The sequence below is a fragment of the Eucyclogobius newberryi genome, unplaced genomic scaffold (assembly GCF_026437365.1).
Source record: "Eucyclogobius newberryi isolate DKJ021-1_F unplaced genomic scaffold, fEucNew1.0.hap1 SCAF_11, whole genome shotgun sequence".
Lineage (NCBI taxonomy): Eukaryota > Metazoa > Chordata > Actinopteri > Gobiiformes > Gobiidae > Eucyclogobius > Eucyclogobius newberryi.
The window spans coordinates 29,842,696-29,860,278 of NW_027315735.1; the positions used below are offsets into that span (position 1 = coordinate 29,842,696).

General features: G+C 42.0%; 1 protein-coding gene across 2 annotated transcripts in view; it reads left to right on the top strand.

Annotated features, from left to right (window-relative positions):
• tenm1 (teneurin transmembrane protein 1) overlaps positions 1-17,583 on the top strand; it is a 398,797-nt gene that overhangs the window by 137,770 nt on the left and 243,444 nt on the right. For both annotated transcript variants that reach the window (XM_072439861.1, XM_072439862.1), the window contains exons 4-5: positions 1,023-1,266; positions 11,835-12,073. In XM_072439861.1, the coding sequence (XP_072295962.1) occupies positions 1,023-1,266; positions 11,835-12,073 (483 nt within the window). The remainder of the gene's footprint in view (positions 1-1,022; positions 1,267-11,834; positions 12,074-17,583) is intronic.

Sequence of the window (17,583 nt, forward strand, 5' to 3'; positions counted from 1 at the left end):
AAGACTGCTCGGTGTTGCAGGCAGCCAAGAAGCTATTTATAGGGAGGGCTGGAAGTGTATCAAAGCAGGTAGGCAGAGGAAGGTACCAGGCAGGGACTCTTTCGCCTGATTTATGTGCCTCAATCAGTGTAATAACAATAAACTGTCAACTATCGCGCCACTTTTATTTGTAATTTATGGCCGTGCTCGCCTAATAAAGTCCTGTTTATTTCTCCCCTCCTCTCCCCTCTCCTCCTGCGCGTTTACCCACAGCTCTTAGCCGTCATTGTAGGTTCTGGACACTGCTTCCCCAACATTCTTTATGAGTTTTAATCATCTTATTCAATCATTTTTGATCGGTTAGTTCAGTTTTACAATGCACAAACGCTGAAACATCGGCCGACAGTATGGTTATTCAACGTGTTACATAATGACTTTGTATGCGTTATGAGAGAATAATTGTATTCCATAAATTAACTGTATATTGCAAGAAGGTCAATATATGTCAATATGAGGTCAGATATTTATTCTTTAAAAAATGTTGATGTTATTTTATATAATTTTGCCTTTGCTTACATTATTTTAACAAAGAAACAAGTATCATTTAACCCTTTAAATTCCCAATTAATATAATAAAAGAGTTTGAGAACAAAAAACTTACCAGGTGCCACAGTGGACAAACTGCCATTGTGTCCTCGGGCAAGACACTTCACCCCGCAATCTAAGGTCTGCGAGCTAAAATCTGTTGGATCTTTTAAGCGGTTTCTCCTAAACTTGGGAATAAACAGCTTTTTTACTTTCTCTCAACGCTGTGTGAGTGTGGTGGTCGGAGAGTTGGCTGCCTGGCTTCCATCAGTCTGTCCCAGGGCATCTGTGGCGACAGTAGCACCTTATGACCACTGAGTATGGAATAAATGAACAACGCCTGGAATTGTAAAGCGATTTTGAGTGTCTGGAAAAGTGGTAAATGACAAATACTGCATACGTATTATAAACAAATGACACATTGTGAACGCCGCCTTCTCTCCTCTGTCCGTTTACAGAATTACCCAGCAGCCCCGGCGGTCAGTTCACGTTCCGGCCTCTGCCCCCGCCTCCTCCGCCGCCCCACGCCTGCACCTGTGCCCGGCCTGCGCCCTACACCCAGGTCAGCCTGCAGAGGAAGACCATGCCGTCCCGCTGCCAGACCAACCAGACGGGACAGAGCGCAGACAACACCTCCAACTCGGACCAGGCTCAGCTCCACAACAGCTGGGTCCTCAACAGCAACATCCCCCTAGAGACCAGGTAAGGAACTGCGCCGATGAATGTCCTCTGATTATGTCCTCTAACTCGCTCGTTTGTACTCTACACAGGCAAGTAATCAGGTCACACTAACATTAGAGTGTATGGACAAAATACTGTATGAATATTAGACAGTCATGTGTTCCTTTAACAAATATGACTACTATTTTTACTAATAAAAAACATCAAAATTAAGAGTTAATTTGCAAAAACAGATATGTCAGAATGGTCTCTTTTTTCGATACCATCTTCTGACAATTGAGTGGGTTTGCTCAAGAAAGGATGGAAAATACTTTTATTGCACCAAAATAGATAGGCTTTCAAAAGCACTGATAGAAGTAATTTGAAGTAATTTGTAAGCCTTTAAAGACAATTAATTTCAAATGGCACTTCTCTTTTTGTTAATTAACTTTAAATATGTCTTAAGCAGACCACATGTATAAAAACATGTCTTTCTGGTCAAATATGTGGATGAATTGTCATATTAGTAACTCTGCATAATATAATAAACAATAATTCAAAGCACAAATTGTATTATAACTGCAATTGAGTTGTTATAATCCTGAAAACATTGACAATCTGTGCCATTTGTCCCTCGGAGCTTCAACAATCACTCACATTAGTACAATCTAACAGAATTCACCTCCAGCTTTTGGGTTAGTGGATCACTGAGCCTCTGCTGTGTATTTATGTCTACTTTATGCTGTAACAAAATACTCTAGAAGTACAAACGTGTAATTTATAACTTTCCCTCACAGTGTAGATCTTTTCTTTCCATCCGTAACGCGAGATATGTCACTCTTCAAATGAATCATCAAGGCGAAGCACACGCACCACTCACTGTCTCACTTGATTAATCTAAAAAATGAGGATCATTAGATAAAAGCAAATTCTCGCATCAAGAGCGCGGCTGGCGGCGTCTCACACTTTTCCCACAGAGATGAGAGCACAATGATTAAGGACCAACGTTAGACTGAGGGATTGTTTGCACGGCCACGTTGTGATTGCGCAGAGTCCAGAGCCCCATGCAAACCTCTGGGCTGTTATCATGGCACAACATCAAAGCCACAAGAAACATCTCAGCTTTTTTGGGAATCTCTTTTATTCTGCTTCCCCAACACAACATGACAAAATAATAATTTGATTGTGGATGAATATGTTTGCTCCTCGAGAATCTTTTCAGGAAAACACTGTGGTCACATCCCGCAGAAAATGTTCCGAGATGATCCGCTTGGAATTTCATCAAACATCAAACAGAATAAAGAACTTTTCTCCTGCATAAGTAATAATTTATTAGAGAATTAGGAGAGACTCATTTGTGCAGTGTGATTGGAGAAGGTGCAGCAAGGTGCACAAGATCATGTTTGCATGTTTAATGAGAAGTTAGCGAGGATCTAGTTTTATTAGGCAGGTGATGATTGGCAGGCTGCCACATACTGAGGAAAATGGTTTTAATAAGTTATGCATTAGACCATAATTAGATCGTAGCTCATTTAAAGGAAAGGAGGAATAAAATTAGATTTCAGTGACAAATTTAAATTAATCATCGGGCACACACCGGCATCAACGTGAAAGATGCCCGAGATGTAGGCCTCATGGCTTGAATTCACGATGAGAAAATCACACATAATTCTAAATGTCTTATTTAATATAATTGCAGTTGTATTCTTTAAAGAAAATATAAAATTATTCGATTCATGTATTCTTGAAAAACGTCTTGTTCAGAGGCAGAAACGCTAACCCCTCTGCCACAATGTACCCCACAAAAGAGTTAAAAGTATGAATGACTTTTTCATTTGTGCATGAATCGTGGCTGTATTAGATTTTCACCATAGACGTCTATAACTGTACATTGCTCTATTACATCCATAAAATGTAATTATGGTCATAGTCAATACAAGTGGAGTTCTGTGCAGTATAATTCAGATATTATTGGCTCTTCTTGAACAAGCTTCTGCTGGAGGGTGACATGATATTACTCAGTCTACTGCTTAACTGCTGAATCTAATATTGGATCACTCTTCTCACTCTAAAAAATCTTACTGTGTAGATCTAATGGTTGCGTTTCTGGCCCGTCTCTCCTGTGCGCTCAATCTCAAGCGTGAGATTAAAGATTTATCAAGTATTTACAAACTTGAGCGTGTGACACTGATCGAATTATAAGCAATTCTATGACCTTAATGGAAATGACAAAGAAAAGTGCCATTTTCGTAGTTGTCGGGTGAAGTCGCGAATCCCCATGACGCAGGTTTGATGAATGCGTATTGAAATGCATCGACATAGCGTCAGGTGAGATTAAGATGCTTTGAAGTGTACATGGATTTTCCATACTCCTCCATGTATGCGCGTGAGAGGGCAGCGTGTATAAGAGGAGAGCACGGAGGTATGACAGAGCTATGGGTATTCGATATTATCTGACAGGCTTCACGTGACTGTGTTAAGAGGCATTACAAATGTTGGGAGTGGTATGAATTGACTGGTGGTCGGCCCATCACTCCGGCCCTTTATCAGAAGAGCTGGGAGAGATTTCTCTGATAAAATGCGGTTATTTTATGCACATACACTTTTAAATGAGGTTCGGCAGTGGACTCTCGCACTGGGACTAAAACACTGACGTCAATGGCTTGTCTCATTACTAAAGGAAATAATAGACTGTCTATAAATCCAGTGCAGTGGTGAAGAAGAAGCACAATTTACGCAAACAAATTAAGGTTATTTTGTATAATATTGCATTGTTGTCGATGTAAGTAGGTGTATTTAGTTCTACCTTTAAATACAAACATAATATTATATGTATTTAGATGTACAAGAGTAACATATATTTTATTGAAGAGACATTTTGCCTTTGATCAGGCTGTAGATTCATGCTTTTTGAAAATGCCATAATCTTATAAAAGTAAATATATACAATAAATAAATAAACTAAACTGCTGAATGACAAATTCAAATATCATGCAACCTTCAATAGTAATAGTAATAATGTGTTTTTTTTGACTAGACTGCAATGTTTAATGGGAATAATTGTGACCAGTCGACTACTGCAATCATTGTTGACCATTATAATAACTGTTTTGGACCGAAAAGATGTTTAAGTGCACTCACACTTTGGCAAAATCATTCGTGTCATAAAGAAAGAGTGACTAAGAGAGACAAACACATTGTCCCTGAGGCTATACTCAAAACACATTTATTCATTCACTTTTGACGTAATCCACCAGATGTACCAGAAAGACGTACAATTAATCTAGTGAACTAATGTTCTCTTTAAAGCAAAGGACAAAGCGTGAGACAATGTAACAGTCTTGACCCGGGTCCTGCAGCAAATCCGGTGGTTCATTGAAATGCCTCATGCTCCACAGATCTGCATGCTCCCGTCGACCTCTGCCCACACAAGCACAGCCATTTGCACCTATCCAGGTAGAGACAGCCCCGGGGCCGGCTCCTCTCGCCACATGCAGAGCTCCCCTCTCATTTCCTCCAGTCTCGAGGGAAATATGCCCCTCTGATATGAATTCACAGCTTCTTGGGCGTCGCCCCTGGATATTGTCTGAGAAGATCAAAGGCAGGGAGCCAGGAAGGAGAACGGCGAATCCTTTTAAGGCGCCTCACAAGAAGAATAGAGTTTCACACACGTTGACAAATGCAATTTCTGCAGCTGCGTCCGGAGCTCCTGTGCACTAAAGCGATACAAAGCACCGCGGCTCCTTCGACCTGTGCGCTGGCCTCGCACATGTGTCAGTGACTCAAAACTTCAACGAATGTGAATAGTTTGTGTCAGTTCTGTTGCTTTTTTTCTGATGTTGCAGCTTAAATTCATCGTTTCTAATTGTCTAGTTATTCACAAAAGCAACATGACCAACATCGCCCCCTATAGCAAAAGATGACTGGTTTTCTCTTTCTTAAAATGTCAGTCACAGCAACTTTGTCAAGAGATTTTCTGCATTATATACTCTTAAAGCCCATATTTCCTGAATCAGTCTCAAGCCATCCCTGATTGAAGATTGCCTGGCAAGTCAAGAATGGTATATTGTATTTTTTACATGAGTCTGGTTTCCACTTCCTCCTTCACGCCATCAGCCAAACTCTTGAGTCATGCAATCAGGTTTGTTTCTTTCAGTGACACGTTAATCATTAGAACAAAATCAAACTGCCCTTACCTTAGATTAATATAATGTTGCGTTTACTCCATGATTCTGCTGAAATCTACCATGTTTTTCCTTTTCCTTTTTCCTCGTACGCAGCCATATTTGTTTTGATACATGGGTGTCGCTGCTTGGCAAATCCACATGTAAATTACACTCGGGGAGATGAAACCGGTGGCTAGAGTCACACCTTCAAAAGTATTGGAGAAGTGTATTCTTCTTGGCTGGCCTGACATACTAATGTAAAGCACATTGTCGCTTGTACAAACTCCAACCAAGACACTAAATCGACTGAATATCTGGCTGTGAAATTGTTTACTGCCAAACTGACCTGCATTCATTTACGAGTGACCTGCAAATACAGTAAAATTGTCTGCAGAGACTCCACCCACTCACCGCCGGACCACAAATGTAATCTTTCTCTGCTCCATTCTCATCTCAAGTCCAGTTCCTTTACACCCACAGGAGCAGTCGCCCATGCGCTGGCCCCAGGAACGTGAAAACGCTCACCATGTTCGACGCGGCCTTGTTTATGTTTGTCTTGTTCAAACCATCTCCGAGCACGGTCGGTTTTCGTGTTTGTTTTTCGCCGTGTATGTGCGCTTGTGTTGGTCCAAAAGTTTATTTCTGGCCTTTTTTTTTCCGAAAAGCTTGAACTAGGATTGACCCTCGAGGTGCAGCTTGCTCTGTGCACTGCCCGTTGTATCCCTCGTGACTCACAGCCTTCAGCAGACGCAGGAGAGAGAGAAAGCGAGGGACAGAGAGACAGAGAGAGATTGAAGGATTAATGTCAGCTTGTGTAAAACGCTGCTTCAGGGACACATTATGAACCGGAAAGGCAAGAGAAAGCGGCGGCATATGCAAAGGGAACGCACAGAATGGGACGGAGGAGAAAATGGTACCGGGATGAATGGGGCGAGATGAATGTAGCATCTGAATGACGTCATCACTCACTGTTTAAATGCTTTTAAAGAATGCACGGCCACGCAACCGCCATCACGGGAGAGGTCCATTTCCATGCAAACGGCCCAAGAATCTAAGATGCTATTTGCTTAGATTTGCTAGGCTTGAAAATAGGTACACACAAAAAAAGACCTGACCGGAAAAACAAAATGGTTGAAGAAGCCTCTGTTAGCATTCTCTCTGGTGGTTTTGGGTTACTTGAAAAAATACATGTTTGGCAAATGGAAAAGCAGCACCCATTGATGAAACAAGACCTATTAAAAACAGCATGGATCAGAGTTTGGGGAAAATGGAGCCGGACATGGAGATAAGGACAAGAGTGGACCGAGTTATTCCGGCACAAAGAAGTAGTAGTAAGACTAGGTAGTTTAAGTCTTCATGCTTGCAGCGCTGCATTTAATACGTGCATCATAAAGGGGAAAATTCTATGCTTTTGTTACTTTGAATATGTAAAAGATACTCGTAAATCCTGTATCTACCTGTGTTGCAACAATTAAATTTCCCCATGTGTGGACAGTAAAATATCTTATCTTATCTTATCATTACATTTCACATATTTTTTCCCACGCAAATTAAGAACAAAGCAAAATAAAACTGAACAAAACTCAAAGAGACAAAAACAACATTCATTTGGTTTGACCAGTAGCACAAGTCATCTGCGGGACTGTGACGATTGTTGAAAATGAAAGCTAATGTGAGAACAGAGCTGGCAGTGAAAGAGTTAAAACCCTAACCCCTTTAAAAAGTATTTACTTGGCCTATATTTTTTTAACTATTTGTTCCTTGTCTGTTGTTATGATGTTAATCTTTTTTCTTTCTTAGGATAAAAAATGTTGAATTGTATTAATTTCGAATAATGCATAGCGTCATGTTTTCTAGATTAAACAAAACCAGAACATAAATATTTACACATAAGTACTTTCTGAAGCTACATACTTTGTGTATTCAATAGAGTCAATAGAGACTGACCTCAAACATAAGGAGGAGAGCAATGGGCCTTCAGTGCATGGATTATTGAAGTACATCCATGAGTGTTATTGTGGGTTAGCAAGCTGCAGTCCATGTCAAGGCTTAAAATACCAACTTGTTTCCTTTCATTTCAGTTTCATTTATTCATTTCCAGTCATTATTTTACACTGTACCTGACTAGCCTCAAGCACAAACACTGCATAAAGCAGGCGGAGGGCTTTGTGCGTCACCGTGGCATTTCTCTATAGGACCAGATTATGCACATTTCCACTTAGTTTTAATGCTTAGTCACTAGTATTTCCTCCTGGTACGTTGGATAATGCAAAAGGCACATCTACATGATAAAGACTTGACTGGTTTCATCTTTAAGTGGATTCAGTGCAGTAAGAAAAAATGCATTTAATCAGCTACATAAGAAAAACAAAACATCTATCCACACATGGATAGATCGAGTACTATAGTTTCAAACATTAAATATATATATGCCTGTTAAGTATAGCATTATTTACAAATGCCACCGGTCTAAGTTACTGGTCAGATTTGTAGAGATTTGACGCCGCTCATGTTAAGAATGCATGTTTTTCAGTATATTTTTGACCAATAAAACACTGGAAAAGTACCATAGTGCAGCTTTAAAGAAGTTACACTGGTCAAACCTACAAAAATCAAAATAAATATGTGTCTGTGAAGCCATTTAACACTTAGATATCCAGTTTGCACAGTGGATTGTCATAAAACACTGCAGAGAATGACAATTACATATGTTAGCTTTAGCCTTTAGCCGCCCCTCTGTCCTGAATGCTAACGCTGCCTTTGCCCCTGTCGCCGCGGCAACTCATTGCAAAGTCTCGGAGGTTCAATGTGAAACTTAATGACGTGTCAAGATGGATGTGTTTTTGCCGTGTATGAAGGCGATCTGGAGCGGTCTGTCGCGCTCCGCTGTCCGGCCGCGGTGTCAGTCTCCTGTCTGGGCCCACTTTAATGGGCCGTCCTCCGAGAGCCCTTCAGAGAGTCATATAGAGGCAGCAGTGACCTCACAGGCTGCGACACTGCAAAACAACAATTCAGGATATAAGATTATACGTTGAGGTTTTAGTTCAAGGTGCATTACACAACGTTTCAGGAGCAGGGTTACGGGGATTTTGTTGTTTTTGCTTGAATGTATCGCAGTGTCATGGTCTTTAATCATTTTTAAACTGGTTTTATTTTTTCATGTCTGTATCAATTTGTGTTTTGGAGTTTTACTTCCTGTTTTGTTGATCGCTTGCCCCGCCCTAATGTCGTGACACACAGTATGGCATTCAATCTTAAATTTACTGAAAACTAAGGTATTTTCCTGTGTGCCGGGGTCACCTCCACAGAGCTGACCTATAACTTGGCACCTGTTTTCCTTTAAGATAGATAACTGACTGCTATACTGCATTGTTGCAACACAGATTAGGCACAGAAGTAATAGTACAAACATAACTCTTATAATCTTAATGATAACACTCTTATTTACAGCTTTATATGGACAGAAAATGTTGCACCAGGGATGATAGACATTATGTCACAGTATTGCACATGACAGTATTGCACATAATGATGAAGCTGGGTGACACATGTTCAGGGCTAACAGTGTTGGTTATAAAGTCTGACAGCAGCAGAAGGAAATACCTGTGAAACGTCTCCTTCACACATCGAGGGTGGATCAGTCTCTCACTGAAGCTGCTCTCCAGAGCGGACAGAGTGTCCTGCAGGGGGCGACACTCATGGTCCAGCATAGATGTGAGTTTAGCCAGGACCCTTCTGTCCCCCACCTCCTGCACCGAGTCCAGAGCACAGCCCAGGACGGAGCTGGACTTCTTGATGACTTTGTCCAGCTTCTTCCTCTCCCTCTCTGTGATGCTGCTGCTCCAGACCACACCAGGAGGGCTCATGCCACCACAGAGGCACAGTTCAGTTTAGCAGGGCACAATAACATCTGTACATCCGCACAGTGACACAGTGTGTGCCTCCCCTTAAACCAATATTAACCCAGGGAGACAGAGCTGTAACCGGGGGTGATGTAAGGCAGAGGGATAGCCTCTGGATATTAACAGTGTGTTACGGAAAAGTATACCTCAAGGGGAAAACCACATGACTTCATTGTTCACGTTTTACCCTAAGGATTGAGGCATTTGTTAATTATTATTGTATTAATTAGGTAAACGTGATTAAACATCAGATTAGAATCTACACAACCAATATGACAAGGTCATCTGTTTCTGATTGAGGTCATAGAATGTTTTCTGTGGTATAATGCTTTGTTCAAGAAATATAGAGTGAAAGAATACTATAATTTGACATGTTAGAAACAATGGAAATGCCATTACATTTTATATTTCTCCAACATGTTCTGCTTCTAAACTAGCAGATTGATCTAAAATGATTACTCCCTTCCAACTTGTGCCATGATGAAGCGATAATGTAAGTGTCATGTTGCGGCTCAAGTTTCCCTCCCCCATTACATACTAAAGTACTATTGACTGTTTAAAAAGTACTTGGTTTCACTCAACATTCTCCCTAGTTTTAAAGGATGTCTTTATGGAACTGCTATAATTGCTTTCCCAGATGCACTTCCCCAAATTGCATAATTCCCTATTCCTCTCCATATTTCTGCCCACTCTTCTGACAACCAACCAAGCACCTCCCTCCTTTATCCAAACAGTAGATACGAAATGCTTGCTTAGATTAATTGCCCTTCAGCTTAGTTTCCTATCGTCATCTGCCATCAAATGCACTCTTTTTGATAATGGAAATGATCCGGCTTTAACTAATACAGTCTTATAACTTAAGCAGTCACTTTGATGAGCTGAAACGCAGTAGGTAAGTCATTGATCCTGCGCTGCCAGGGCTTTTTCATTCCGTTTCATTCTAGACTGCATTACCTCAGCAGCAGCTCCTAATGTTGCTGCAGAGAGGCATATTTAGGCTACACCGCTCACAGTTTCTCATTCTTTAGCTAATATACTTCCTGCAGTCAGTAGCGAGCCGATAAACCATTTGCGAAAGTGAAGTTGTGGTCAAAACCGTTATAGAGTATAAACGCATGGGGCGAGCTGCATTTGTGTTTTACATTTAAAATAACACATTCAAGGCCCGTGCTGTATAAATCATGGCACATATTATGAATTGCGCTCAGAGACGGTCTTAAAAGATTTTCTCCTCACAATTTTAGATTTCTGGATTAATCTTTGATGATGCATTACTGGCAAGTTTAAGAAAGCACTTAAATTAAAAGCATGCAAATGTAGACCAAACATTCAGGGATTTAACTGTCCTGGACTCGGGACGTTTAGGAGAGGTTTTCAGACAGGTGCGACGTATTAGGAGCAGATCGCAGGGAAATGGAGCGGGCCGTCCTGCGCGTGATGTCTGAATCCTGGGCCTCTATTTAAACTTCAGCTGCAGAGGGTTTCTGCACAAACCGCCACCTCAGGGGCTTCTTTAAATGAGTTTCAGTCAGGCGTATTTCACAGTGCCAGTCTATTCCACTGGGTGAGGATTTGCATAAAGAGAATCTGAATAAGATACAGATACCTGAGAGGAGATGATGTCGCTGCTGTGTGAAGTTAATTGGCAAAGCATTGGACCAATATCCTAGATAGGCAGCAGGTAACGGCAGTTGTTTTTACTACACGCTATAATCTGCTTTACAGTCCCAGGTGTGGCGGCAGTTTGTGGGCCACACAGTGTGGAACACAATGCTTCTCTGTCAGTAAATTTGAACAACAATGCATTTAAGGGCCTCCAAACTTTTCTGACAAAGAAACACAATCAATAATGTAAATATCCCGACAGTTCTCCGTCCCTTTTGGCATTCTCAAATCAATGTTATGCATGTGTCAATATGCACTTGCAAACAATTTGCCTAGTTAGTCATATGACTTTTTAATTGTGTCCATAGAAACCTGCTTTGTTTGAATGCCATTTCCCCTGGTGTGAATCTTCCGAAGTAAGTGAGACTATGGAACAACACCACTCTCTCTGTGGACAATACAATGACCAGGGCGGAGATGATCTGAGCTGCAAAAACATATCCGTTCTGATAAAAGTGAGCTTAGGCGTTAGGTATGCACAGCACATCTCGGAGCATCTGCACTTCATAATCAGTCAGTAAAAGAACAAATGCTTTACCCATTCATTATTATGATGCTTTGGCTGAAATCTGTGCCTTCCAAATGTTTGCAGTTTATCATTAGATTCACAACAGTTTGTTCAACATATTTCCATATTAAATTGCTATGAACAGACATTATTGAGTCACATGGACCCAGTAGCTTATTCTCTTATAAAAGTGTCTAATAACACTGGCCACTGATACTTGTGGCTATGCTAATGCTAGTTGATTCAAAAATTAAACACACTTTTTGTGGACCTCTTGATTAAAATGCCCCAAGCTGATCATTGATTGCATTTGATTAATTGCAAAACCATCGTACTAATAACAACAACTCTTTCTTTGCTCATTCGCAGACACTTCCTGTTCAAACAAGGCTCTGGTTCGTCAGCGCTCCTGTCGGGGGCGGGACAGGGCTACCCGCTCACCTCTGGGACGGTGTACTCTCCACCTCCGCGCCCCCTGCCCCGGAGCAGTGTGACCCGTCCGCTCTTCACCTTCAACAAACCGCACCGCTGCTGCAACTGGAAGTGCACGGCCCTGTCTGCCTCCCTGCTCACCCTCACCCTGGCTCTGCTCCTCACATACGTCATCGGTGAGTTACTGACACAATATCTGCTTCACTCTTGCTCATGATCAAAAGCTTCACCATTTGCAGTACATTTAATATGTATTGACTAATATCTAATTTATTGTCAGCATAGTACATAAATCATCAAATTAAATACTAACACATGGTTTTAAAAGGAGTTGATTTAAGTTTTAAAGGATACATATTATGTCAAATTAACTTTTTGGAGGTTTTGACCATGTTTTAAAATTGTTTTCTCAACAAAAATATACCTGGAGTGGTATTTAGCGTGAGATGAGGCACGCTCCTCCCCCTCTGAGCCTCAGAAAGCACTCCGTTCTGACTTATTCAGTTTTGTGATGTCATGAGTAGGCAAGGTTAGGCATGGCAAGTTTATTTGTATAAGTCTATTCAAAGTGCTTCACACAACAGGAAAATCATTTCAGTCATATGCACAGCTAAACAGAACTGTTTTAAGCCTGGATTTGAACATTGCTAAAATAAAGGCCTGACTCACATCTTCTGGAAGACTGTTCCAGATTTGAACTGAAACGCAGATTCCCCATGTTTAGTCCTGACTCTGGCACCAGCAGGAGGCCGGTCCATGTTTAGTCCTGACTCTGGCACCAGCAGGAGGCCGGTCCATGTTTAGTCCTGACTCTGGCACCAGCAGGAGGCCGGTCCATGTTTAGTCCTGACTCTGGCACCAGCAGGAGGCCGGTCCATGTTTAGTCCTGACTCTGGCACCAGCAGGAGGCCGGTCCATGTTTAGTCCTGACTCTGGCACCAGCAGGAGGCCGGTCCATGTTTAGTCCTGACTCTGGCACCAGCAGGAGGCCGGTCCATGTTTAGTCCTGACTCTGGCACCAGCAGGAGGCCGGTCCATGTTTAGTCCTGACTCTGGCACCAGCAGGAGGCCGGTCCATGTTTAGTCCTGACTCTGGCACCAGCAGGAGGCCGGTCCATGTTTAGTCCTGACTCTGGCACCAGCAGGAGGCCGGTCCATGTTTAGTCCTGACTCTGGCACCAGCAGGAGGCCGGTCCATGTTTAGTCCTGACTCTGGCACCAGCAGGAGGCCGGTCCATGTTTAGTCCTGACTCTGGCACCAGCAGGAGGCCGGTCCATGTTTAGTCCTGACTCTGGCACCAGCAGGAGGCCGGTCCATGTTTAGTCCTGACTCTGGCACCAGCAGGAGGCCGGTCCATGTTTAGTCCTGACTCTGGCACCAGCAGGAGGCCGGTCCATGTTTAGTCCTGACTCTGGCACCAGCAGGAGGTCGGTCCATGTTTAGTCCTGACTCTGGCACCAGCAGGAGGCCGGTCCATGTTTAGTCCTGACTCTGGCACCTGCAGGAGGCCGGTCCATGTTCAGTCCTGACTCTGGCACCTGCAGGAGGCCGGTCCATGTTTAGTCCTGACTCTGGCACCTGCAGGAGGCCGGTCCATGTTCAGTCCTGACTCTGGCACCTGCAGGAGGCCGGTCCATGTTTAGTCCTGACTCTGGCACCAGCAGGAGGCCGGTCCATGTTCAGTCCTGACTCTGGCACCAGCAGGAGGCCGGTCCATGTTTAGTCCTGACTCTGGCACCTGACTCTTTTTAGATGGTAAAAAGCTGCTGATGTTATTGATTTGACGTGGCTGATAAAGTTCAAGTCTGAGTCCATTATTACCCCCAGATTTCTAACTTGATTTGTATGTTTTAGAGCGAGACTCTGGAAGTGACCGCTAACACTTTCTATTAGTTTCTGTTGCCAAAGACGATGATTTGAGTCTTGTCTGAGTTGAGCTGGAGAAAGTTGTTTTGCATCCACACACTGATCTGTCGGACGCAGTGACAGAGTGAATCCACTGGTCCATAGTCACCTCTCGTCTGCATGAGCAAGTAGAGTTTTTGTCCACAAATCATCGCCAGACTAGTTCTGAGCCTTTCTCCCATCAAACTGCATTTATTACAACTGCGTGCCTGCATTAACATGTCAGGGGCAAGCTTGGATTTGTTCATCTCCCCTTTGTAATCCCTCCTGCTGCCAGTAGATGGAATTCTAACGCAATTTCTGATAAGGGAACGCCTCATAGATATAAAGTAATGTAAGCTTTCAGCAGATACACTATCTTAAGTTCTAAAACATGAGATGCCAAAGTAATGGTTCTCAAGAGCACCTTTCAAAATAGAATCAAACATGTTTTTGTTAATCAGTATATATACTTTGCATACACTGCTGTTAGTTACACATAGAGACTTTCTATCCATCAATCCATTTTCTTCCGCTTATCTGGAGCTGGGTTGCGGAGGAAGACATTTTTGTTAACATTAACATCTGGTAGAATTAATTCCCTCTAAGTGTAGGCGTGTGTGGTTATTTAAAGCTAAATCCAGCATCTGTCATTGTTGAGTAACAGCCGAAAACACCAGGCTGTCCTGTTTGCTCTAAAGTTACCTTAAAACCAACATTTCTCAAAACAGATAGAGCAGGGACATTGCAAGGCGTTGTCACGACGACAGTTAATTCATTCAGTGAAGGATCAATAGAAACTACAGGAACAACTCTAACAAGGAAGTTTACACCTTCACAAAGTACAAGCATCAAAGGGTGAAAAATACAGGGCTGAAAACCAAAAGGGGAGATCGATTGGGATCAAAGCAGGTCTTCTAATATTTGTACGGCTTTATAAAGGCTTTATATAACGTTTTCCCGATGTGACCCTCTGTAGGATACTGTAAGTGTTAAATGAGCTGTCTCAGTTCAAAGCGAACCGAACTGGTAATTATTCTATAATGAATTCACTTGAACTCAACGCCAAGTATTATAAGACCATTTTAGTCACTTTATTTACTGAACTTTTAGTCTAATGCAAACCTATTATGCAAACTTGACTTTTAAGTGCTTGTTATAATGTTAAAGAGACCATGCTATAGTTGTTTTCTGCTCCGAAAATTCCACTTTTCTCCTGACCCCCATACATGGGTACTGCTATGTACTTACTCGGCTCTCCAATAAATACATACAAATCGTACGTGCTTTTACAGGTAGAATATAGCAGCATTGAGTCATTTTTTGTCTTAAATGAAGAATAATCTGCTGCTGGCTATGAACTGCTGCAGTGCCAACAACATAGGTCCAGCAGTGGCACTTTTGTGTGATGACAAGCGTTATAATATTTGAATAGTTTTTATGTGCAGAATGATGAAAAGGAAAAAGTTTGAATTACGGAGATAGAATAATATACCACCCTCAGAGCCACTTTGAGCTCCCGAAACACAAGTTGAAAGTATATGTCGGGCTTTGTGAACGCTTCCATGTAAACCTTTAGTCAGAATCTTAAATAACTATGAGATATTAAAACGATACTGCTATAAAATGATTGCACTTGATGAACTTATTCAATTGTAATGGGACAAACAAAAGAAACAACAGTATACACTTGCTTAAACATTGTCAATTTGAAATGTCTTGCCAAAGGATAAATATACCATTGTAATAGCAGGAATTGAACCACCAGTTTAGTGGACTAATTCCCAACCATCTGAGTTTCTGTGGCAGTGTATAGAATGATTGACTTCTTCTTAACGAATGCCTAAATAGGTTATTAACTACTTTACATTTCTTTTAGTCACACCTGTGCTACAATTTTACATACGCATTTTTAATTAGTGAATGTAAATCCAGCCCAGTCTCAAGTAGCTCTTAAATTAGAAAGTTCAAAGGTCGCTCCACATCCCTCAAAGCCTCTTCGCCAAATTAGTCAAAGTCAGTTTCAGAATATATTCATGTCGGCCCCCCAAAGACTGCAGCGGCTCCTTGTTCCTCCTCAACCTTGGCCCAGCCTCGTCTCCCCTTCAGTGCCCCCGGAGCAGACACCCCCGGCCCATCCTCACCTCCGCCCCCTTCGCGCCACCTCCGCCCCCTCGCTCCACCGGCCCCGCAAGTTCATTCCCCTCCCGTGGTGGCGCTCAAGGTCAAGAGCGGCGCGGGCGGGGGATAAGAATTAATCACACAGACACATCAGAGAGACAGACAAATCTAATTATCTAATACTCTGCTGTATACTGATGATATTCCGGATCAGTGATGCCGAAACTTTGCACTCGGAGTTTCAGGGATTGACAGTGTATGCCTCTGAGACGAGATGAAGACTAAACTAGGACTTTTATGAGACTAAATCAGGTTCATAAAACTAGAACTTAACCCTCTGGGCCCCTGGTTTATACATACTAACGTGATTGGCCCGAATCAGCCCCAGATTGTGCAAAAACCCATTCAAAATCATGCACTAAGCAGACGTTTTTACATCCAATTATTAAGTATGTGAACTTCTAATGCGAAATCAACTCGACATCATTATGGCATAATTCGAGGAAAATCCACCTCAAGATCCAAACTAGATCATTAGATACAAATGTTTTGGAGTTATTAATATTAGAACATCGAGTATATTGAAAATTGCCCAAAAAAGAGACAGAAAGAGTGTAATCTTCCAAACAATGTTACAAAGTGATACCCTGACCTTACGAGGTTCATTTTGTGGTAGTGCGATACTTGAACGTCAACCAAGACATTCTCATGAACATTTTAACGCTTCAAATACCACCTCAAGACATTTCCATTTAAGGAATCCTACACTTAATTACACCTGCATTACCTGCCTTTTATATGTTGTTTTTTATGCAATGACTTTACTTCCCCTTTACTACAACTAGCATAATACTTGTGATACTGCGACTACCACAACGTCTTTAACTGCACTAAAATGCATGTGAGCAGTTTCCACCTCTGCCCCAGTCGGTTCATTTCCCTCCTGTGGTGAAACTCAAGGTCAAGACCGTTTGGGACAGAGGTTCGGATTAATCACACACACACACACATACGCACACACACACATACGCACACACACTTGCACACACACACACCCCTCATCAGATCTTAGACAGACACAGACAGGAGATACGAGCAAACGGAGGGGGTCTACATGCAGATTAATCCCGGGGCTGAACCGTGCTTTCCCGCTAATGTCCCCGGCCCTGGTAATTAGTGCATTAGCGAGCGCCGTGAGTGATGGCCAGCGGACGACATCACCTCTTAATTGGTGTCACGATCCGCTCCTGCTTTTTTCAGTGATTGATCCCTTTGCGTGAACGTTTCCGTGGCGACGTGGAAGATGTATAGGACCCGGGACGGGGATGATGTGTTCAGGTCTTAAATCAAAGAACATGAAAGTGGTCACGCGTTTGTGTCGGTGGGAGAAAGGGCGAGACCTTAGGACATGTTGCATAATAGTCATTGTGTCTTATTGTTAGAATATTTGTGGACACCTAATTTAACTTGGTGTGCTAAAATATATATAATATCATTATTTTGTGATTGTAATTTAGTGGTAAAGTATTGATATCGTGGGCTGTTGTATTGATCGATTGATTGATATTTTGAAGGCACAAACTATAAATCATAAATTAATAAGCAAATACAAGTACAAATACAAGTTATACTATATATATAAAGCAGTTGTATAATAATTATATTATACAACTGCTTTGT